Genomic DNA, 25342 nt, shown 5'->3' on the forward strand with positions numbered 1-25342 from the left:
GCAAACCAGTCGAAAAGTGGTCGCAAAGCCCCTTTTTTGTATGGTGTTTTGACGGATTCGATTTTCGATTCGATCAAAAAGTGCGTTTTGTCTAAGGGGGCGGAAGGAGATTTGAAGTCACGCTGACGTTTGACGTTACAAAAACACCTTCCCGTGCCGTTCCAATACCTATACCCCAAGCATGGACTGAGTCAAGCACTAGATCTATAGGTTAAAAGTAGGAAGATAGTTCTCACCTTTCCAGACCCAACTGAGCCAATGATTGCGCAAAGTTTTCCCTTCGGCACAGTAATGTTGACGTTGCGCAGCGTCACCGGTCCGTCTTCAGTCCAGCTCGCGTTCACGTCTTGAAGGAGAATACCCACGTCTGCTCCCACCGTCATGGAGCTTAGAGTCTTCTTCAGCAGACCCTTCTCGTTGCAGTCGAAACCTGAAAGTAGGTATAAAACAAACAATTAATATTTACTGGTCCGATTTGGAAAAAATATTGTGTTGGGTTGGGTCGTCCATTTTTCGAGGTAATACGCTACGACCAATAAGAGTGGAACTTCAATGAAAATTTTTGGGAAAACGGGAAAATTACAAAAGATATTTTCATGGGTACGAAGTTTATAAAATGTAAACCAAATGACGATCGTTGATAAATTGAAGTTCTAAGATCGTATTTATTCTGAATTGGTAAATAAATGCCTGAATATAACAAAATACACCAAAGAAAATATTAGAAAAATGTAGCTCTTTCCGATGTGTTATCGTTTTCATCCAAACAAAGTCAGAATGTTTCAAAGTTAAATGTCTCAATTTCTTAAACAAAAAGAAATTTTTCATTGTCTCGTTCATTGTTGTATGGCTTAAAGTAAATATTGTTATGGTTCATTAATGAAGCTGTTTACTTTGTGCGTGTGTTGTAACACCTGCATAAACGATTATTTGTAAAACAATACTTTTCCACATATAATTTTTAAATGAAAATGTACCATGCCTACTCATTTGAATAAATCAGAATGTTTACATAGTGATTTTTAAGAAATAAGATGTAGTTAGAAAATGAATTCATCAGTCGAAGTAAAATCACCTATTAGTTTGGTATGTGTGTGGTGAAAGTGAAAGTGTGTTCAAACTGAGAAGATTTATGGGAATACCTTCATAGTACATGCGTGTACATAAAGGTTAACACTGGGACCTTACGTAGTTGTATTAACGTTCTTTTTTGCAACAAAACATGTATAATCTGATGTACTTAACGTACCTGGGTTGAATATGCCATCTTCGTCGATTTTCTTGAACGTGTTCTGGCAGAGGTCTTCTTCGCTGAGGTTCTTTTGTTTCTTCCTCTCCACGCTCTGGACCAGTTTGGCTATGTCCACGTCGGCCACACTCCTGAGGTCCTCGCGTTCGTCTGTTCATACATTATGCATTATTAGTAAGCACTTTATAATAACTAGTGAGCACAATGTGCGCGTTGCACATGTTAATCCACACCACAACTCTACATCTGGTATAAATTAATTAGGATTCCGATATCTATGAAGTTATTACTTGATGAGTGGACTGACACAATGCGTGCTTATGTTTATTTATAAGGTTCTTAGTTACGGTCAATACCAGGTATTCATTTTTAAATACAGATGCAGTAGGTATTGCCACGATGTCTCACAGATTATTCATATTCATTTAACTTTTTCTGCTTGCGTTTTAAATTATTTACTGATATCTAGATCTATTAATAAAAAAGAACAATGATAGAAAAAGATTAAACATTGAGTTGGTAGTAAAATTATGTTAAGACATATTCGGTCCCCTTTCCCTCGACGTCCTTTAAAGTTATGGGTTAGTGTAAAATCAATCAGCACATGCAAGTTAATAACAAGCTTTAAGAAAGTTATTTCCCCTGAAAGTATGCCTAGCATCATAACGCCTAGAAACGCCATTCAAAATCACACCGATTTACTTGGGGTTTATCGTACCATGCAGTAAGAGAGTCTCAATTCGCCGAATGCTCGTTACACATTCCATTGCTGCACTAAAAGAATGAATGGTACAGATGGATAGTGTCGCTTGCAGAGTGTTGAATAATTGTGCCGTCGGATAAGCCTGTGGAAACCACACTAACTATTACAAAATATCCAGCAGATGGAGATATTAATTGATTAGCCCACATGCCGCCTAATAACCTGCATCAATATTAAAGAATGCTCCACTTAAGGCGATTAGAGTCCTCAATGACCTTGAGCGTTTGACCTTCACGCTTCGCACAACACCCGCGCACCCCGCACGAAAACTCCGATTTGACACCGATCAAAAATACACGGGCATAGGTAGGTACAGAATAGAAGCTCTTTCTTCATACATTACTGCCTATTATTTTAAACTTGAATTGATGAACCTTGATTTCGATGTCATTCAACCCAGGCGCAAGTGATCGCCCGAAATGTTCTAAACTAGCGCACCGTATAGTAAGGTATTTATATTTAACAAAAATTACAAATCCATGAACATTTTGTATGGGATAATATTTTTTATTTTATTTAGCTTACAATGTATGTTGTGTGTAAAGTATGTTTGTTCGGGTGGAATTTTGCAAGCTGAATTAAGTAGTTAGACCCATTTCCTGACGACAACCGATTGAGTTAAAATTTCGGATACACATGCAATTCGGATGACAATGCAATATTATGATGACATGGAGCTGATCTAATGATAGAGCTGGAAAGTCAGTGACCCCATAGGAACTCCGGAATAAAACGACTCCATCGAGTTGAGGCTCGTTTGATTTGTATTTATTTATTTACATTAGGGTTTACATAGTTACGGTAAACTACTTTACAAATCACGAGTACCTACTTCAATTCTATATGTAAACAGGGTCTGATGATGGAGCTGGAATGTGGCCATAAGAATTCTTCGAATTATTACGAGCTACATTAAAGAAAAACGATGCTACTACGCCGTAGTAAATTCCGCATCATAAATACTAAAATGCTTAAATTAAAATTAAAAGAAAAACATTCTTTATAAAACAAGGTTTTGTATGCTCTAAAAAGAATAGAATAAAAAATAAAGATTCTATCATTACTCAATTTATATGACTAAAAGCTCGTCGCGAGATTTACTTGTGTAAACAAAAATACATTCATAACGTAACTTAATTTTAAAGTAAATCTAAAAAAAACACGGATAGGTAAATAATAGGTACATCTACAAGAACTTACCTAAATCTCGTAACAAGCTTTTAGTCAGATAAATTGCGTAAGGACAGAATCTAGGTATATAATAGAAAAAGACACGTTCCAAATTAGTGAAGGAATGTTAGATAGATACTTACATCACTGCATTCATTTTCAAAGCTCTCATGGCCGCATATTTCATCGAACCATTTTTTCGATGCATTTTCATAAACTCAATCAGATGTCGTTATTTATGTCGGTATATATGCGTGAAATAAAGACTTTGAATTACGTATTATTGCATACTTATCATCTTTTATCTGAGCTTTTATCTCAAGAATAAAATTGTCATTTTGACAAAATATTTCCCATACGGAGACTTTCAATAGGCCAATTTTATTCTCCATTTAAAAGTTTCGATGCATTCAAAAATCATAAAATAACTATAAAAATAAGGTTCATAGTAACCAACGAAAAAACAGATCAGGTTCCTAAGTCAACGCGCATATATTTTTTGGGTTCCGAACCTCAAAAGGAAACAACTAATTATTTAACCCTTATAAGATTACTCTGTTATTCGTCCGTCTGTCTGTCAAGACCCTTTTTTTCATATGTATAGATAACAGCACTTAACATAAAAAATATGGTCTCAATGTCGACTTTCAGTAGCAACAACAGGGTCAACAACAACAAAAGCATGAAATAAATTAATTTTCACTAAAAATTAAAACCAACTCCAAAACAAATTACCAAACCGTAGGCTGCCAGTGCTACCACCGACTCCGAAAATATCAATCATGGTATAAATTTGACCTAGTAAATAAATAACGGAATATATTTTCTACTTTTACTTATCTAGTGCAGTTTGTTTTGGAGTCGATTTTTTTACACTAATAGATTCTATTTAGGTAGATAATAGCGTCCAAGCATGCCTTAATTCAATCGTATCGTCTGACTGAACGTACTCTATGAACAACTCTGACATAAAATATATTGTCAAACAAAGGCTGGGTTGCACCATCTTATTTTAAATTTGACAAAAGTCAAATATCTGTCAAACTCCATACAAAAAAACACCGGTTATCGCCAAAGCTACGGTCAAAGTTAGGTCACGTCAGGTGGTGCAACTCAGCCAAAGAAAAAATTCATTTTGATCGCTAATGTCAGTTTGCAGCGAGTAACACAACCTCCCCGTCTGAAGGCCAGCGGCCGACTGCCGCCCGCACCCCGCGAAGGCCCCCTCAACAGCAAAACGTTCGGAATTTATCAAAAGTAAAATTTATGAATGAAAGTAATGTTCGATTGAAAAACGCAACGTGTCATTTAAAGATTAAAGAATTCTTAATCTATTCGTGCAAAAATCTTTAAAATTAACATAGCCGTTTGGGAGGAGTAGGGAATTGAAGTAAAAAATCGATGTCCCGTATTTATTTTTTTAATCCACAACAAAGAGACGTAGGAAAAATTCAAACGTGTCAAATGTAGTCCTTGAACTGTTGTATAACATATATTTTTTTCAACTATTTCTGTCCAGCAGTAAAAGAGGAGTAGGCTTTACAAAATGACCATTTTACGCGGATTGAGGACACTAATCGCCTTAATTACTACACTCAGTTCATGCGTGATATATCTTTAACACACCTAATTAAGTAAAATCATGCATCACTCAAGTTCTTAGAAAAATGGTGATATAAGGTTAACAGTCGCATAAAGGTGAATTATTCAATAATTGCCGTCTAGTGACTGCATCCGTTACGATTAATATATTCGCTACGATCAAGTTGTATATTGACACATAAAAAGAGTTCCTACAGAAGTGAGTTAGGCATACCCTAAGCCAGTAAACATCAATTGGTGTTAAACGATGTCCTGTAATAATTTGGACTCGTGGAAGATTTGAGAAGGATAAAAATAGACGCATGCATTCGAGGTTTGACCAGTCGGTCACATACCGAGCAGCATGAACGCCTCTAGGCGCTGCACTGAAATCAGCGCCTCGGCCAAAAACGAGACGGCGTTCGACATGATAATCGAAAGGGTTCCTTGCAGGGTGTTGTAGAACTGTGCCAGTGGAAAAACCTGAAAATTTTTGCTGTGTAATTCTGGATCTGGATCACAATGAGACAAGTTTATTTGAGCAATTTAATATTTTCGTAAATGCCGCTTGTGCTTGTTGCGGTGAATCATATCATAAGCAGGCTGCCTTTCAGTTTCTTATAATCTTCAAAGAAATAAAATAGGTTCATAATAACGACGTGGAATGTAGGAAAGATTTTTTTTAATTTACAACGAAGAAGCTCTTGGCCTGATGGTAAGTGATGATCAGGCTGACGGTGGAAACGAGCTTCATTCGGAATTATTGCTTTTCATTTTAGGTAAAAAGGGGTGTTTAGTTTGCCACCTTAGTACATAAAGTGTGCTAGAAAACAATGCACTTGCATTTTTGAGCTCAATAAGCTTTTTATGGCCTTTGCATTGATAGGGCCGTTTACAACTTTTGAACCTCATCTTATTTCGCCTATGTTATAAAGACAAACTTACGATGTCAGCGGTGACTTGGTAGCCGAAGAGCGAGTAGGTGAGCAGGGTGATATACAGGGACAGTCGTTCGGTGAACACCATGAAGCTAAGGTACACCCCTCGGAGGTAGGACGCGGAGGTGATGCACTTGATCTCATTCTTGCGGGCTAAAGCCACCACTTGCTCGAACGGCTTTTCCCAGGCGTACATTTTTATCACCTGAAATAAATAATGTGTTAGATTTTTATGCGGTTTAGAGTTCATTTGTATAAAGAACTCGGCTGTCACATTCTTCAACGAACAACACGCTTGCATCCTCTTCCGACCTAACGAGAACATGTATGCCATTTTTTGTTTCTTTTAGGAAACTGAATTTTTATTTACATATCAAGTTTCATGTGATATTATGTAATATAGCTTGCTTGTAAAAAACATTACTGAGCTAAGCTAAGCTAAGCTCTTGTTCTTTCATCACAAGCTATCATTCGTAATTGAGTGAGTCAAGGGTCGTTATTAGGTCTCAAACACTAAGATGATGAATAGATGAAGGAATGAGATTGAATTGGATATCTATGATAATGGTTTAGAGTAGTTTGAACTGACAAACACGAGACAGATTTTAGTGCAAAGTGGTAAAAACCGAATCGGCTATGGGAAGTGAATTATTTGCTTTACAATAGGCATGCGAAATGGGGAAATAAGGTATTGTGAATTGTATACCTGTGACGATTGACGATGACAACACAAGTCAGGTTTATACGATTTATACGATCATAATCATAGTAGGTAAGGCGTTTTTAGTAAGTATGCTACTAGTGCATCACAAATTCACAATATTTTAATAGAGGTTTATATGTCAAAGAATCAAATTGAAAATCAGATAGGTGTGGTCAGATTCGTACACAACGAGGTCAAATATCATTCACTGGATGTACACAATACGCCGTACTCGTACTTGACATACAAAAACATTTGCTTATAGGTACATACTCGTAAAAACAACTCGCGGAAAGTGACATTCATTACCGCTATGTATTGTACCTACTTGTGTATTCACTATAATTAAAAGATGGACAAGTTATTGAATATTTAACCATTTACGGAATACGAAAACTTTTTAAGAAAATATGAAATCCTCATTTTTATACCCTTTTATCATTGCTCTAGGTCATCGTCTGTAAACAAATAAAATATCTTTTAAAATGTCTAAGGCTGGGTTGCACTATCTTACTCGTTTAACAAACGTTAAAAGTCTATCAAACTCCATACAAAAAACACCGGTTATGGTTATAGTCAAGGTTAAAATAAGATGGTGCAACTCAGCCTTCATTAATTAAAAAACATAATTTTTGAAAATAAATAATGGTTGGAGTAGGTAGCTATCTGTTTTTAATGTAGTATAGGTATTTACGCATATGGCTATGAGTACTTACCTGTGCCCTATTAATATGCGATAAGTAAGGTAAATCATGAAGGTTTGTCACTGTGTTTTATGTAGATATGTATTAATGTGGTCGGTAAAACCACAGTTTATGGTAGGTAATGAAACGCAACCAAACCGTAACCATAAACGTACCTAAGCCAAGTACTTATGCGCTATTTTTATTTAATCAGCAACCTGATGCTATTCTAAGGGAGCAGCTTAGTGACTCTACAAGACTATAAGAACAAAAGATTAAGAGCAAAAGTAAATATACGAGTTTTTGTACGGTTGCTTGGATTTAAACATATTATGAGAAAGAAACTGTTATTTAATTATAGTATTTTGATGTAGTAAAATGTGTAAACAATTAATTCAAATCTTGATTACGCCCAAATGTGAACCAAATTACAATTTAGTGTGATCTGATTCACCTAATAGCATCTCTATCTAGTATTTTTATCGAGAAACGATTAAGTAATAGTTTTGTGTAACAATCGAACAAAAGATTAACACTCCGGCGTCTGTGCCTACAACAGGACACGTGAATCTCCATTAGTAGAATTTGAGATTCAATTAAATTCCAGTTAACATACCTGCATGCCACTAATGATTTCGTCCATAATGCGCACGCGCTCGTCGGTTTTACAAGCGGTCCTCATCCGTAGCCGTGCGGCCAATTTGCTCATGTAAGCTGTAACAATCGTCACACACAATCAACTTAATGGTGCCGGTCTTTGTTATCATATTTTTTGATAATTACATCCTAATTTTAAGGTGAGTATAGACTAGCTAGAGCAACTAGAACGGTTTGGTTAAGGTACAGGTAAAATGTATGACGTTTGGTTCGTGACAGGGTGATACTCGTACACTATACATTTCATAGAGCAGCTTGTTGTTCTGTTACAAGTAAATGCTCTAGTCTATACTCACCTTTAGTAAAACGACGTGATAAAAATATCATTATCGATTTCTTTGATAGCGACCGGCATTGTCGACAAATCACGTGACTTTTCGACAGTATGAGATATAATTTGAAGTAAAAACCGACTAACATTGCACTGGGATAGTTTGTAGGACGATGCCGACGACTCCAACAATCGCAGCATAGCCGATCTTCAGGTATATGAGGTAGCACACGATGACAACTTGCAGAGGGAGCAGCCAGATGAAGTGAGTGTAGATGAACGCATAATCGAACCGGTTCACGTCGTTAGACAACAGGTTGACGACTTGCCCCGCCGTCGTCTGCGCGAGGGCGCCAGAACTCATGCGCATGACCTGGTAATTTAAACAGTATTGAATTAAACAAAAGACCAATAATGTTATACATGCATGCCTTGTGAAGTGCACGTTAATTGCTATAAGCAAACGAGATCGTGCTGACAGCTTAAGGTAATACTACTCATTAATGCGTTGTATTGTTACGTCAGTATGCGCGATATCCCGATGTGGGACGATGCGTATGGGTGTAAATCAGTTTAATAATGCCTTTGTGCTTCTCAGTAAAATTATAACGGGTTTGAAATTCCGATACCATCAACATCGTTAATAGCAAAGGGTTTCTGACGTCTTTGGTGAACCAAAAACAATTAAGTTTATGTAAGTACGTACAATCACAAAGAAAATACTGACTGAATTAATATTACGTTTTTCCTGACGACATTTTATTAACGTTTCAATGGCATCTATCACCAGGACATTTTACTGTAAATTAACTGAAGGTTCAAGGTTTTGAATGATGGACTTTGCTTGGTTTTATTGTTTTACCAACCTTTCTATAAATAAGCGAGCAGGCCGCGATCCTGACTTTCATGCCAAACTGCTGGGTGGAGTAGGAACCGTGGTGGTTGAGGAAGCCGATGAGCAGGGACATGAAGATGACAGCCGAGGCGCAGTACACGGCCTGTTCGTATGTCATGTCCGATCCTGGCTCCCAGTAGGCCAGCATCATACTTAGCGCCACTGGTTGAAATGGTCTGCAAGTTACGAAAAATAATTGGAGTAGGTACATAGTTAATCGCTGAAAAATATATTACGACGTTCAAAAGTTAGCTAGCTTCATAAAATGTCTCATATGAGGATCAATATTTATTCGCCCTTCTCAGTAGGTCCCTTCTACTTTACAATAGGTACAGTTGTTACAAATATCCACATAACATTTCAGAACTACGATCAAGTGAATACTTACAAGCTTACGGTACAAAAATTTAAATAAATTGCCCACTAACGCTGCATCGGTCATTGTATCATGAGAAAAATAAAATAAATTGAAGCTCTAATTAACTTGAATCATGTACCTGTGTCATGACTTTTTATGACACATAAGGCATGTACTGCTATTACTTGCGTCTTTTGTATTACGTAACATGCTAAAAACGTGGCATAATCGTAAACAAGCTTAATGTATTCTTGTCATGGCGATGCCAAAAGGATGGTACTCACTTGAGGAACAGGGCTTGGATGAGGAACATAATGCCAGAGGGCGCGTAGCTTCTCCAGAAGGTTTTGGCCATGGCGCGCAGAAGTGAAGGCTTGCGGCCTTTTTTGCTTGCCAATGCTATTTCTTCCAACCATTTTCTGCGGACAAAACATATTTTTTTAGAACAGCTCAATTTGGATGTACGTATTTGTATAATATTGTTTTCCCTATTTATTTTAAAAGTCAATATCGAACACATTAACACATTCCGCGTATGGAGTTTATGCTCTCAGTTTATTGTTTTGTATGATACCTTTATTCATTGTAAATATCAGGTTAAGAACTGTAAATAAATACCAACCTAAATATTAACCTGTTTTCCTAAATGCAGCTTCACCCATAAGACTGTTGTGTTTACGCGTATAAAGTGAGGTTCTGGAATTTTTATGCGGCTGCTGTAAGTATATTGAGTTCTTGACCTTACTGGTAGTACTATCTTATGTAAATAGCTATGTTGATTCAATGATATCACCGATTTTGACTTTTAGATTGTTGATTGAAACTTATAGCTTCCTACTTTAACTGAATACCAATTAGTATGATGCAGAGACAAAAGAGAAAAAAGATTGCATTTAGAAATTGGATGAACAAAATTAAATTCTTTAATGTTTTTCCGGTTTCGAAAATACAGAGGCACCTTGCCAAGACTGTCTAGTGTAGACACCGCTACGCTACGGCGTTACAGATTAGAGATTTCGTAGCACTTGATGTGAACTTAGAACGAGATTGTTAGCGGAAATGAAAATACAAGGAAGCTCTGCCAAAAAGTTGTGATTCTTGAAAAGCGCTGTGCCAGTTTCGTTGTTGTTTTAGTATGAAAAGTTTTAAGGATAAAGTAATTACTTAGCACAAAATGCGACGTGAAATTGTATGGAACTCTGCACCCTAGCATAATTCGATTTTGGCATGTTTTTCAAACGAACTTGGGTGTTAAATGCAAGACAACAGCAACCAGTATGGCCACGGCTTTACGGATGAATGGCTATCGTGACGTTGTTTATAAAACAGGCTGGCGTGGTTGTGAGAAGTAGCTGCAACCTAACGTGTATTTAGCTGCTAGCTGCTAACCGGCTCTGGTTACAGACGCTCACCGCATTGCATTGTCGCGGCGCCCAAATAAAACGTCAAGATTGTCGAGGCCGCGAGAGCGTCCGTCTCTTCTTGGGAATAAAATACGTAGATTTTTATGTTCGCATTGTGCTTATGTTATGCTATAAATAAATAGTCATTTGCTTGGTACAAACGATTTTCAGTAACAATACTAATATTTGTATTTGTAAGCACTGAAAATATAATCAATAGTGTTTAGTGATAAAATCTTCTTTCTATAGACCAACTGATTCTGAAAATTCTGAACTGAAAGCACTTCACATCACTAAAAATATTAACACTAACATCAATTTATATCCTAGGTCTATGTAAATTTGTCAGAGAGAATAAAATTATTTACTCTCAAGCAAAAGAACAATATTCAGCACCCCGTAACTTAAGATACAAAGATAGATTAGCATTACCCGACACTAAGCTTCACCTGGTAAGATCAGGAGTCTACCACATGTCCATAGTAGTCTATAATAAACTGCCTACCTATTTAAAAAATATTGAAAAAAACTCATTATTCTAAGCCAAGGCCAAGCTAAAAGAGTTCCTTATATCAAAATGTCTTTATAGTATTCAGGAGTTCTATAATTTGAGTAGGATGCGATGATGAAAATTATGTATGAATAGGTATGGAGAAACATTATTGTATTTTAATTGTAATGTAAAATTATGTAAACTAATTAATTTTATAATTTATCAATATTAATAATTATTACTAACTATTGTAGAATATTTAGTAATGTACCTACGATACAAGATTTGCAACACCCTTACAGGGTCATAAGTTGAGACTAAGTTTAAGATCACCACCTATGTACACTTATGAAGCAATAAATAAATGATTATGATTATGATTAAATAAAGCATTTTTTGTGAATAACTTGAAAAGAACTTTCAGAAGTGTTGTAAACTCTTACTACGAGTATTTTCAATTTTGTAGCGTGAATAATAATTAGAATTATGTTAAAATTAAAAAAAATATATTTGATATAAGAAATTATAAAAGAAAATCTTAATTAGATAATACTTTTTATTATCTGACGCGTCAAAAATTTCTATCCAACAATTTTCTAGAATTTTAGGTCGTCACCTTTCATCAAACTGTAAATCACGCAATCAATTAAGCTATAATTGCTATAAAATCGATATTTAGTACCTACACAAGGTAAAATATTGTGCCCTCTGAGAATAAGTTTCATCATCTGATCACGCTATCAATATTTTTAATGAAATGATTATTTAATACTACGTTGGAACTAAATTTACAAATATTTACTATAGAACCGTAAGTTACGTTGATAAATTATTAAAGTGATTCTTTATACCTTTGATTGGTTTGGTAAATAATTGAAGTGAGAATTCCACGAAATGATGAATGATTTGGCAAGGATTACAAAATCAAAGTTATAGATTTTTGTGATATCTCTTTCAATTTCAATTTTGTTTCCACTAATTTTTCATTGTAGGCTCTACTACTTTTTTTTACCTTTATTTCGTACGCAGTCTTTATTCTTTCTTGTAGTTGGAACATTATAACAGTTTTATAACAATAACGCACTATAAGATACTGCATCAACCTTGATAATAAACCTGCTCCTTCATTACAGGTTAGTGAATCACCAACCAGATCAACATTGTAAATTAATTTAATGTTTAATAATTAAATATCATTGACTGTAGCTGTAGGTACCATGGAGTGTCACGTACTACGGTAGAGCATCCGTCTTCCGGTTTTGGAAGATAGGTACTTACATCAATTCATTATCAAATTATAACCTGTTTGTCTTTGGATTCAAGCCCTTTTCTGACGCGAGTTTCGTAGAGAAAATAAATTCGTTCGTTCGTTTCAGCCAAATGACGTCCACTGCTGGACAAAGGCCTCCCCCAAGGTTTTCCAAAATAAATTAAATTAAATAATTTACATACAAAACATTCAAATTTTGATTGAAATTATTGATTTTAATTAATCGTTTGGGGATTAAAGAGTTCGTTGATTTTATAGGTAGAGTCTTTGCAAGCTCTCTTCTGGGTCTAATTTTAAAGTGTGTATGTAAATACACACTTCAAAATAATACATATTAAATTAAATTAGACCCAGAAGAGTTCTTTTTAGTTTACACTAAAAAGAACAGCATTAAAAGGTAATAAGTATAACAACTTTGTTAACTATGCTACGAGTATAGCACCACAAGGTAAAAGCTCCCGAATTCGATGTGAAATCCCATCCCAACTAATATTATAAATGCGAAAGTAACTCTGTCTGTCTGTCTGTCTGTCTGTCTGTCTGTCTGTCTGTCTGTCTGTCTGTCTGTCCTGTGAAATGTGATTCCTTAATTTTTGTTTGTTCGAACAGAACGGTTTTTACACAATTTCATCACACAAGACATGTCGTATTCGTGTTGTTTTTTCGCTGCTTAAATGTGTCAACTGTGTGAAGTTTGCTCTCGAAGTGGTGTAACAGGGTGTGAATGTGTGCGTGCCGGCCTGTACGTACAGGCAAGCTGGTGTATCCTAATGTCACAGTATTTTGTTGATGAGACTCCGTCCGACTTTTTTTATAGGTCCATGTATGTGGGCATATTGTAAAAGTGGAATGCCGAGTTGTATTTCTAAAACTTGTTCTATTATTTTATACTATTTGGCTGCGACTCGGCGTGACGACAATACAAAACATTTTTCGCGAATCGGTGTTCATACATTCACACAATACATTAGACGCCATGTTGTCATAAACGACATATTATAAAATCGCTGTGATTTAATATTCTTAATCATTAATTTTATGGCAAGTGTCCATCAGGAATCATTGTTCTTACACACAGAATCGTATTATTTCGCTTTCGGGTAGTAATATGTCAAAATTGTTGGTTCTTTAGGCGAACAATGTATGGAGAACGAACATTGTCCGCATAGAGATAGTTTGAGTCCCGGGAAAGAACATAGGATAGTTTTTATCCCGGTTTTTGAAACAGGGACGCGCGCGATAAGGTTTTTCTGTAACAGACAAAATTCCACGCGGGCGAAGCCGCGGGCGGAAAGCTAGTAATTCATAAGCACGAAATAATGAAGGAAATCGTATGTTAATATTGAATGAGTGAAAGTGTAGTGTTATGTTTGTTAATGATCATAATAAATACATATTTCTCGTAGATACCACGCAGCCGCAGCCGATTCTGTGTCTTTACCGTCTCCAATCGATAATGCAAATTAACAACCAATTTTTCTTGTCTATTTGTATAGTAACCATAATTTCTAAAAATTAATATAGGGGTGAATGGCTCAAATAAATGGGAAAAAAGAATGTGTTTTTATTAAGTTATATATTGGATTTTATTGCAAAAATGTTTTATATTCTACTCTTTTAAATCTTCATAAAAATAAACTGCTTTTCACCATTTCCAAAGTAATCAATTTGCTATGTCTAACTGCCTATTTAAAATCTAAAATTAGAGCACAATTAATATGGATGTGTTAAATCGATGATCAAACATTTCAATACCTGACCTATTTCTATTTGGGATCATATTCATAACTGTCTCGGTACTACATATTAATAACACGATGAATAGAGTTTTAGTTTGTGAAAACCATACACATGGTTTTTTTTTATTTTACTGTACATTTTAGGACTTAGCTACAGTGCGAGTATTTGAGTATAATTCCACCAACATTGACCACGTACGAAATGTCAAAAACATATAATAAGGCGTTCCTTAAGTAGGGCTATAACATACTTATCACGACAATGCATGCAATAAAGTGAGTGCCAAGTTTAAACAACTCGGCTGATAGCTACGAGCGATTGCATCCGATGGTTGCATCGCCTTGTCCTTATTTTGGTGTGACCAATGATATTATATAAAAACAAAAGCAGATATGTTATAAGCGCTCGCGCTGTGAATACTCAAATACGTCCCAATTGGGACGTCTTGTGTTTAGTCTTCGTGTGGCCTGCGTCGTGCGCAATCGCGTGTACCACACCGTAAGTTCCTGTGTTCTTACCAAAATAAATAAAAAATGCCATCGTGTGTATTTCGAAAGTGTACCAATTATGACTCTAAAGTAAACAAAATACAAGGGATCTCTTACCACATGTGATTATGCAAAATTATTTAGTATTTATATTTTCAGTTATTTATGCAAACAATCAAGACGCCATGCGCCATGTTCAAGTTAAGAAAGAGAAAGCGATCTTGTTTTGACGTTAGAGCGATAAGGATGCGTGCGCTGCGGACATAGATTAGTTAGTGCAGAATCGTTAAAACTATAGCTATCTCTTTCATTTGCGTGCTATTTCGTATCTTTTGTTTCACTTATCAGTTACATTTGTCAATGTGTGCAATTTGGAATAGCTCGGCACGGATTAAAATCGTAATTTCTATGAACGTAACATATCTATAGTTCTTTAATATCATTGGGTGTGACGAATAAGCTGTTTTACACAATTTCAACTTATACTGTAATTGAAGCAGACGCGTATCCTTTATATGCCTATTTATTGGCTGTAGGCGGTTAAACATAGTTGAATAGACCCACTTAATAGCTATTAGTTTTTTTTTCAGAGTAAAGAACCTAAATATTTACCTAGTTTCCGTTATGGTGTCCTAAAAGTTAAATCTATCCGTATAATTTGTAGAGTTAAATGATTACCTACATAATATAAAAAACCTACGAGTCTATGCATATAGAGGTACACGTATCTTAAGGTAGAGACCTGCCTCAATGAACTTGGCTAATATGACTCCAAATTCAAAACCAACATCATAATTATACAAGGTTGTACCTAATTTTCCTTTTTCTTTCCAAATAGGTACATAAACATTCAACTTATCTTTATACGCACGTAAAGTGCTTGAAAGGCGTCCTTTTTGTGAAATGAAGTGACTATATTAGTAAGGAGGATGTAAGTACAAAAGAACTTGTTTTGTTTGAAGGCCAAAGTGCGACACTGGCTCGGCCAGTCCGACTGCATATCCGTGGTTATGGTGAATCCCTTTATCAGTGACCTTAGCTCATATACCGCGACTTAAAATATATTAACTGGTCTTGAGAACGGTATTTCTCTGATCTCTCCAAATTAACGGTGTTATCTGTTTTGAATCACGATATGGATGGGTTGAAATGCAATTGGCATGTAAACAGAATGCAACGGGAAACTTAATACGATCGTAAAAGTGGTAAAAGTATGAAATTGCGAGCTTTTGATGAATATGAGGGACAGTGCAAGTTTTTGACTCCTCTAAAAACAGGGGTCAGATTCTGTAACAGTAGGGACATCAGAGTATTTAGTGGGATCTACTTGGCGAAATAAACTAATTATAGCTTTATGTATCTCTCCTGTAAACACAGAGATGCTGCTTCGTATTTAAAGGACTGATAGAGTGTCATTGGTTTTACTTATAAACTCATAATACCTACATAGTAAATGTAAAATGCTCAAATGAATCAAAAATCGAAATGTCTGTAACAGCTATTCGGTTTATTGTTAGGATGAAGTCCTGCCCCTTAGACGACAATTAATAGACATGTAATGCGTGTTTCCTCTGGTATAAACAATAAAATTGATTTCCTCCACAACACTCGGAAGCTGAGATGACCAGAAGAGCAATTTACATTATTTAATTAGATAATGGATTAATTTATTTCTGAACGTTCTCAACATTAAAAGGGTCGGTACCACTTACCGTAAAGAAACCTATAACTATTTTAGAGTAAAAAGTAGGATTGCCATTACGAGATTATCAACAATTTTTTTAAGGAATTATACGAGTATAATTATTAGTTACACTTCAGAATAATAATAAGTACTACGTTACACTAATTTTTAATCTTATTCTACAAAGAGTTAGTAATTGGTAAAACCTTAAATGGGAATTAACTAATAGAATAAGAGCTTATAAATAAATATTGTAAATTAATAAACAATCAATGTTGTTTAAAATAAACAACTGAAATGAATGTTAAATCATAGGGTTCCGAGTCGCGGCTGCCGTAGGGTCAACGACTACCGTGCGACAGCATGCAATATAAATAATTGCATGAAGATGATGCACCGACGCTGTGCAACGCACACACAACCTTGCATTGAGCTGCAGTCGTGACACCTCATTATTGTTCGCCTTGCGCAAACCCTTGCATGATCAGGAACAATTTAGGCCAATTAAATATTATGTTTTACTAAACTACAATACTACGTAATAGTATAATACCTCCTCGTATATTTCGAACAAAACATTTATATCTTTTTTTCCTCGTGACCTAGTTTTTGTATAATGACTTTCACAGTACATCAACAACATCAAACATGTCAAAAAATTGCACCGCATCTCGTCATAGCATTATCAAATTGGCTTTAATAGAAAAATTGGCATCACGAGTGTCACTGCTATGCGTAAATGGTGAGTAAGCTTTAAGAAAATACGGTCGAATGTATATGCACACAATGAGTAACATAATAACAAGGCTTGCGATCGCCTTTATTAGTACTTCCCATTCGCACTGATTCTAGAAGTGTGGAGACCTTTGTGACAGTACCCGCAGCAACAGGCGATGCGTGCGGCTAATATTTTCTTCGCGTGCATTTAGTCAAATTAATCAAGATTTTTTTATAAAAGCACTAAGTATCAAAAATTAACTTAACAAGGATATTGTGAGTGTTGAATTTCAAGCATATTTAGTCGTTTTATTATGAGCCTTTTAGTAGTGATATAATATTACTAATCCCGTAAATGTTCTTTGTATGCGAGTGTCACGTAGAACTGGTTGTACCGTTTAAAACGCCTATAATTAATAGATTAAAGTCGATTAATGTCCTATCAAAAATTTGATACGCCTCAATATACTGATTTCAAAGTGTAAAGTCTCCATTTAAAAATAGCCAAAAACGTAAACAAACTATAAATCGTTTTCACGCCATTGATGCCGTAATCATTCACATTTTAATATCATTTGCATATTTTGTGACTCTTTTAACACTATATTAGAACACATTTGACGTAGGTACTCATAGGATATTGACATATAATATTAGTCATTAATAAACTTGATTTTACCGTAAGAAGACAGAAATGTAAGAAATACTGGAGATTTAGGTAGGTAAGTTCATTGTAATTGTATGTCATTGTCTACTCGTACTCGTATAACTTTTTTGTAAGCCAAGGTGTAGTGACTCTTATTAAGTAATTTAAGTATCGCTGGTATTTTCCTTTGTATTTTCAGTGCTAAATTGGCAAAAAGTTTTGACTTAATGATTCTATGAATGAAACAACATAAAGCGTATGCGCAAGTCTTTTTTGTTTTGCTGTAAACGATATTTTCGTGAATTGGTGATGAATAAAAAAACCGAAAAACCCCAACGTCAAAAGTCATAAGCCCTTTTCTCATATTGTTTTCTTTTTCAAATTCAAATTCAAATTTCTTTATTCATAACCAGGTGTTTTTACATTTCTATATTGCGATCGAGGAATTATTTTAAGTAAATAAATACTTGTGGTAGAATATCCCCGCTCTCCATATTTATTTAACACTAGCTGACCCGGCGAACTTCGTACCGCCTTAGCGTAGAGATTTTCTTAATATTTTTTTCCGTAAGAACCATCCTTGGACTTCCACAAACATTTAAAAAAAAGAATTATCGAAATCGGTTCAGCCGTTCACACGTGATGCCGTGACAACGCGAAACGGGTTTCATTTTTATATATATAGATTAATTGACAATATAAATAATAAGTATGACTTAAGATTTTTTTTCAAGAACCCAAAACCAGTCACTAATAATGAATATTGTTAATATTGCGTAACTATATTGACCACGGCAAGTATATACTTCGGATAAGGTCTCGCTTTGACGAAATGTTTGTCATGGAAAAGCCGCAGCGGAACGTTTCCACATTAGTGATGTGCCTTGTCATACGAGTCCAAAGTCTCAAGTTGGATGTTAAATTGGCTAATGAAAGGTTCCTGTGTTGCTGGACTATCGAAGTGCCGTCACCGAGCACATTACCCAATGAGCGTGTACGTACCCAATCACAATTACGCGGAACGAACGTCTGAATTAAACAGGATACTACTTTAACTTGTACAGTTTTTATGCAGTCAGATGTTTCCTTGGAACTAAAGGGAGTTTGAGGCTCGCATTTTCAGTACTTGTTGACTTGTATAGTCTACATTATATGAAAGCAAAAGCTAACGTTTGATATATTTTCTTATTAATTGCCTCTAAAGGTAACTAAAGGTTACATGACAAAATTCCAGTCATCATCAAACAAAGAATGAATGCTAAGTGGCAGGTATTAAAGTTCTGTCAATTTTATCAAATTCATAAGCACTCGCGAATTTTGTAGGAAGTAGGATATAATTGCATTTTGGGAAATCGATTTGTTCGTTTTAACAATGTTGTCATAAAATATTCTTATTTGGTGGTGTTTGTCTCCAGTTCTAAGTATCGCGACGAGCGGAATAAACAGTGGTATGGTATCATCTGTTTTACCAGTTTATTATCACCAATTTATCGGCAAGCAATGAAGTGCGAAGTAGCGCCGTTTGTCAAGCTGTTCGCAGCAAACTCGTAGGTATTCTTTGGGCGTTCTTGGATTTGAAGGCACGTTATTTAAGCATGACCAGTATTAAAGTAAATAAATAAATTTGAGCGCTCTTTACCTTTATGGAATGCTGTTAATAGGAATGTGTGGGAAAATTTTATTAATAACGTTTTGAACCTTTTTTTTCGAAAATAAATGGAATGTTCTGTTGAAAAATATTTGATAGCTAGATAAGGAGGATAAGCTATTGTAGGAGATGAGTATTTGAAGCAGTTGGATTTATTATTCTCGTATTGTTTTGGATTATGCATCGTAACACGATTTGTGTGATTTCGCATGTGGATTAGAATTCTAATGAAATACACGCTTCTAAAGCATGCAAATGATCCTAATTTGCTTGACTTCAAAAACTTGTAAGCGGCGGATAAATACACAATGAATAGTTAAATATATTTCTTAAAAGCCATTATTTGTTTTACACACAGTTACCTTTGTAGGTACATTTTAAGTATAGAATTATTGCAGACATATTTTAAGAGTATTTTAATGTGATGTAAAATATGAAATGCCGTAATGGATGATGATGCGAAACCGGCCTATGCCTACATACGAACGCAGGCGTGCGTTCGAGGATAAGCAAGGATAGCAATGTTCCGCCTTATTTTCAACGTTATATAAAATAACATCTTTTACGGTTAGAAAAATCAATTCTCACCTAAAACTTAATAAATAAAGCCAAATTGTCACAAGCTGAACATCACTTGAGAACTCTACCAATTTATCTGAGTATTTTTGTGATTTTGTAATTATTGTCAGGATGTTTCTATGCTGAGAAAATTTGGGATCAATCCGTGGGATAAGTGGGGAATGTTATTTTATACAAAATCTACAGATATAAAATGTAAAAAGTCTAGAAGCTAATTTGAATTATATTATTTGTCGCAGTATTCTGAAAAAACTGTTTAGGAGTCCATGTAAGTACCTAAGTAATTTGTTCAAAGTCAACTTAATATTATGATGTTGTGAGTGAGTCATCATGCTGTGCATAGGAAATTAATTTGAATAAAAATAATACATACTCTTAACAACGTTACATGCAGGCATTTGTATTTTAGAGCAAACAATACTCGTAGTAAAATATTTATTACGAATATTATGCTTATATTACTTCCTAATTGCTATAAAGCTGAACAAAAGGTGCAATAAGCAAACTAATTAGCATCTGTCTGTACCTGCACTTTGTTAAAATAGATTCAGGCAGTTTCAAAGAAAAATAACAGAAGCTCTACTAACTGTAAGTAAACATTTCGAAATGCTGTACAATGACGTCATTATAGCGTTTCCTATTGTTGTTGATCGCAAGTGGCATAAATGCAATTGCCATTCATGCCATTTACTAAGGTTATGATGAATCATTCACGAGAGATTAATTCAGATTTGATAGGGTAGAGTAAGGGTTCGTTCCCACGGCGATCCGGTTTTGCGGGGTCTATTCGAATTTCAAACATACTCAAGTTTTTTTTTAAATTATTAGTCCCGTTAGCCCCTCGTAATAAGCTAAATATGCTTGTCACGAGTGAGCTCACCACAATAGTCTAGTAGCTCTAGTAGATTGAGCTTTGCCTATATTAGAATTAACTGTCTCAAGTACCTAAAGATATAATTACATAGGTTCTTGTATGATTTCCTTTCTTATTTGCAAGGAAAAAGATTTCCAAAAAATTAACTTTAAAGATAGGAAACTGTCCACAGTTATTTCCAAACGCGCGTTAAGCAACACGCTTCAAATCTTTTGTCATTAACATAATTGATTTTTAAAATAGAATCATCAATTCGTGTAAAATAACGTTTGTGTAATCATCAAATAAATAACCCAAGACATCAATGAATCATTACAGGCCATTTGATAGAGATGACGATTTTCATCTGTCACAATTTGTTTTCATCGTAATTATTGCGTAATGCGTGATATCGCTTCTAAATGGGCTAATATCTAAATACTTTTCTTTCCTCCATCTAATGACACATTTTTTGTTAACAGTGACTCCTATAGTTATAGATATCGCATTAAGATAATAAATTACTTTTTGGAATAAAAAGAAAAGGAAATGCATCATAGAAACAGAAAATGAATCGTGCAAACAGATAATGTTACGTCCGTATTCACAAAAGATGCTTGCTTAAGTGAAGCAGCAAATCGAACACACAGCGTTAAATAGAGCTCTGTGATTGGTTCGTGTGTCACGCTGTGTGTCCACGTGCACTGTGAGACCTTATAGTAATGTTTGTGAATACGGGCGTTAGATTACATAAATCATTGAAAAAAGAAGCTATTTACAACTTAAGCACGTACCTAGTGTCCAGTCAACTACGGCTAGAGCTCATCTAACTAATTGAGTAGCTGCAAAAAAGGCACATGGCTCTTTATTGCATTGGTTGATTCAACTTTAAACGAATATTAATAAATTCTAGATTAAAACAAGGTTTCCATTAGGATTAGTCATTTAAATTAGCTTATAACACGACCTGTATTCAGATGTGATTAGAAGTCGACATCACACTACGAGTAGATTAGATATCTCTTAGAGCTGTTGCTAGCGTTTTTGATAAAGAAACTCTACATATAGGTACTCGTAGATGCAACGTTTTTGAACAATTTTTCTGATTATCTTAGAAATTACTTTTCTTAACCATCTTCACATTGAATTTTGCCAACCAAAATATATATTTTTTTTAAATCAATAATTATTTACATCGGAAATTTTTTTCGGAAATGGTTTACTCTGGTAATTTTAATGAACAACAGAAAGAGCTTTTGTATTGTGTTTTATACCTACGTCTCTTGTTTAAAAATATTATCTTTCCGTGAGACTTGGAAGAACTATGTATGGTATTTGCAAGCTTATTTCAAAATAATGATTACCTACTAATTTAATACATGATTTTATTGATCTAACCAAACACATTAAATGGCGTTTAACATTGTATTTATAACTGTGCACTTGAACACATTCACACATTCTAATGCACTTTGTCCAGTGTACTTGGAAAACTAGTATTTTGTGATTAAAAAACTAATTAAAACCGCAAATGGGTATATTTTATATGATAATGAACGTTGCAAATATCATTTGAATAATGTAAGACGCAAGTAAGAACCGGCATGCAAAAAAGCACACAAGGAAGTTTGAGTATAACTGATACTTAAAGTTTTTGTTAGTTGAAGGTAAAAAAAACATTAGACACCAGAAATGACAGGACTATTTTTCTTTCAAGACAATAGGACAACATTTTATATATAAATTTAATATTTCTAGAAAGTAGCTACTGCATTGTTTTGATTGCGAACCGGAAAATTGGTCACAAACTGCTGATATGCAAAAAATTGATGGATCACCTCTCTGTAGTTCCTTATTAAGAGTTCGTGAGTGCCACAAGCATTTGTTTACGACGCGAATATTTTTGAGGTCGTTCTGACATCAGCTTTACGTTCACAGATTTTCCATATTGGATGCGTTCTGAGGTCACCGGTCAGGTCAAAGTGAACGCAGACCGCATCAAGTATGACGTATGAACAACATTGTCGGTCAGAGCATCGGTCAGCGGTCGGGACAAACAATCTGTCCGCGATCGTGACAAGACAATCTGTCAGCGGTGCGTTTTGCGCTTTCTTTGCTCCCATCAACACAAAATGTTATTCATACATGGCTGTGTTCACTTTACCTGACCGCAGAACGCATCCAGTATGGCAAATCCTAAGCCAATTTGTAAACATCCTGGCGATTCAGACTAGCCGCATACTCCGGCGTCATTATCGTTACTTGCTCATTACCGGTGGAGTCTCGCAAATAACTTGCCTGTGACGGCACAAGATAAATCTAGGGAGGCTGCACAGCCGACGGATTACCTGACTCCGAAAATAGATTTCAGCATTCCGAGCTAATGACTGTGCTATTCCTAGCGCTTCGCGATAACCGCGTTAAAAATCGAAGCTGTGTTGCCTTATATCGATTATAGTTTTGTGTGATCTGTTCGGCTAAGCACGTGTGAAAATTCTAACTGAGAACTACCAGAGAAGAAAGACAGCTACAGTGAAGTTTACATTAACAGGGACCCGTTGAAACCCTTGGCTATGGAACTCTAGATAAATAAACATTAATTTTATTTTCAACCGACTTCAAAAAAAAAGGAGGAGGTTCTCAATTCGACCCGTATGTTTTTTTTTTTCTATGTTTGTTACGCGATAACTGCGTCAATTATGAACCGATTTGAACAAATCTTTTTTCGGCGTATAGGTAATACCTCAAGGGTGGTCCCATTTAAATTTAATAATAGAAAAAACAACCCCCAAGGGTGGAAAATTGGGGATGAACTTTTTTATACGCAATATCTCCGCCGATTATAAATCAATTTAAACGATTATTTTTTTGTTGAATAGGTATTATCAAAAGGGTGGTTTCATGCGAATTTGAAGAAAATATTTCACCCCCAAGGGTGGAAAATTGGGGATGAACTTTTTCATACGCAATATTTTTAATTTTTAGTTTTTTTTGTGTTCACGCATTTGAAGTCGGTTTTATTTTTTTAAAAGTTAATGTAGAAATCGGTTTACATACAAGCTTTAGTGGAACCCTAGCATGGCGCCAGCTTTCTACGCCTAGCTGTAGGGTGAATGTATCTAGTAGCTAGTAGTAATAAGTACACATGTAATTATCTTAACTTTCATAACTAAATATGGACTCTAACGACCAGAAGGATTAACTTATTGCAATTTGTAATGTAAGTACTGAGTTAGGGCTTATCATTAAGCAACTTGCACTTACATTTTAGTTAGATTACTGGTTATTAAGTACTTACTCATATTTGGGAGAATACATTTAGTACATTGCTGTTTCAGAGTCTGTAATAGTCTCTTCAGACCCTATTTTTGCGTCCAATTTTGTAAAAGATATTAGACTCTACCTGTTTACAAATAGTTACCTATAACGAATATATGATTAAAGTTGAAACAAATCTAGATACGATTATCAATTGAGCATTGGATAATAATACATAAGGATATACAACCATGCAATCATAAGATTTTTATGATTATTTACCAGGACAATCATGAGTGTTCAATGAGAACTGGTGGTTGGTAGTTACGACCTTAAAATACCTTTGTCTATAAAGTTGGTCTATGATTAGGCGGGTAATAATCAATCAGTCAAACACGCGGGTACTAATCAGAATCAAATTATATTAAAGTCTTGTTTTCTATAATAGTATCTGAGTACAGACATCGTCAAATAGTTCGTGACATCCAAAGTAGCCAATAAGTTCAAAACACGTCTTTGGGTCTTTGGGTGTTACGAAATATTTAACGCTAACTGTACATAGGCACAGTAATATCAAACATAATTATAGGCTAGACGAGAGCTGATAATCTCTTTCAAGAATATTTCGTAAAGTTATCACTCAATTTTGTTAATTAACCACAGATCGGATGTGATTTAGAATGACTCATAATAAATGTTTATGTAGTTTATGTATTTTTAAGATTAATTCCTACTTCTAATAGATAGAAGAAGTTATTTAATGGAAAAATGGTTATTTATAAATAAGAATAATGGACTTCTATTTTTAAGTAAAATTATCCTCATTTTAACCCGTCGTTGTTCTCGTGATGTAAAAAGATAATTGAAATTAAAGCCCGATTCACACTAGCGAACATTAACATGCGTTAAATTACTACAAAAAGTTTAATACGAGTAGGCTCTCAGGCTCTTTTTACTCGTACGTATTAAAGTTTAACATTTCAAGCATAGATTCTGTCTTGTAATTACATAAAAGGCATTAAACATATTTTCTTGAGTTTTAATCGTTTTGATTGTATCATAATACAGGCTTCACTGTGATTTTATAATAAAGCTAGCGTCATGTACCCATTCTAATGTTCGCATATGATTTAAATTGATTAAGTTTCCCTACAGCGTACTTACAATTATATGGTTAATGTCTTATTTCCTCGTAGTGCTTAGGAACGTTTTCTTAAGAAGCTAAATTAATTATTTATACCTGCTTACTCAGAAGTTTACTGGTCAGCCTCAATACCGGTGGAATGGCACCCATA

At 35.0% G+C, this 25342-nt stretch overlaps 1 protein-coding gene across 1 annotated transcript in view; it reads right to left on the bottom strand.

Moving 5' to 3' along the window:
- Window positions 1-25342, bottom strand: part of LOC114354289 (multidrug resistance-associated protein 4) — a 39884-nt gene that overhangs the window by 11576 nt on the left and 2966 nt on the right. The window contains exons 2-9 of the mRNA XM_028306588.1: window positions 9553-9687; window positions 8882-9086; window positions 8163-8388; window positions 7704-7801; window positions 5709-5906; window positions 5120-5246; window positions 1250-1399; window positions 237-430 (exon numbers count right to left, since the gene is read on the bottom strand). Coding sequence (XP_028162389.1) covers window positions 237-430; window positions 1250-1399; window positions 5120-5246; window positions 5709-5906; window positions 7704-7801; window positions 8163-8388; window positions 8882-9086; window positions 9553-9687 — 1333 coding nt within the window. The remainder of the gene's footprint in view (window positions 1-236; window positions 431-1249; window positions 1400-5119; window positions 5247-5708; window positions 5907-7703; window positions 7802-8162; window positions 8389-8881; window positions 9087-9552; window positions 9688-25342) is intronic.

Source organism: Ostrinia furnacalis, unplaced genomic scaffold, assembly GCF_004193835.3.
Source record: "Ostrinia furnacalis isolate ACB-3 unplaced genomic scaffold, ASM419383v2 OfSCF2039, whole genome shotgun sequence".
Taxonomy (NCBI): Eukaryota; Metazoa; Arthropoda; class Insecta; order Lepidoptera; family Crambidae; genus Ostrinia; species Ostrinia furnacalis.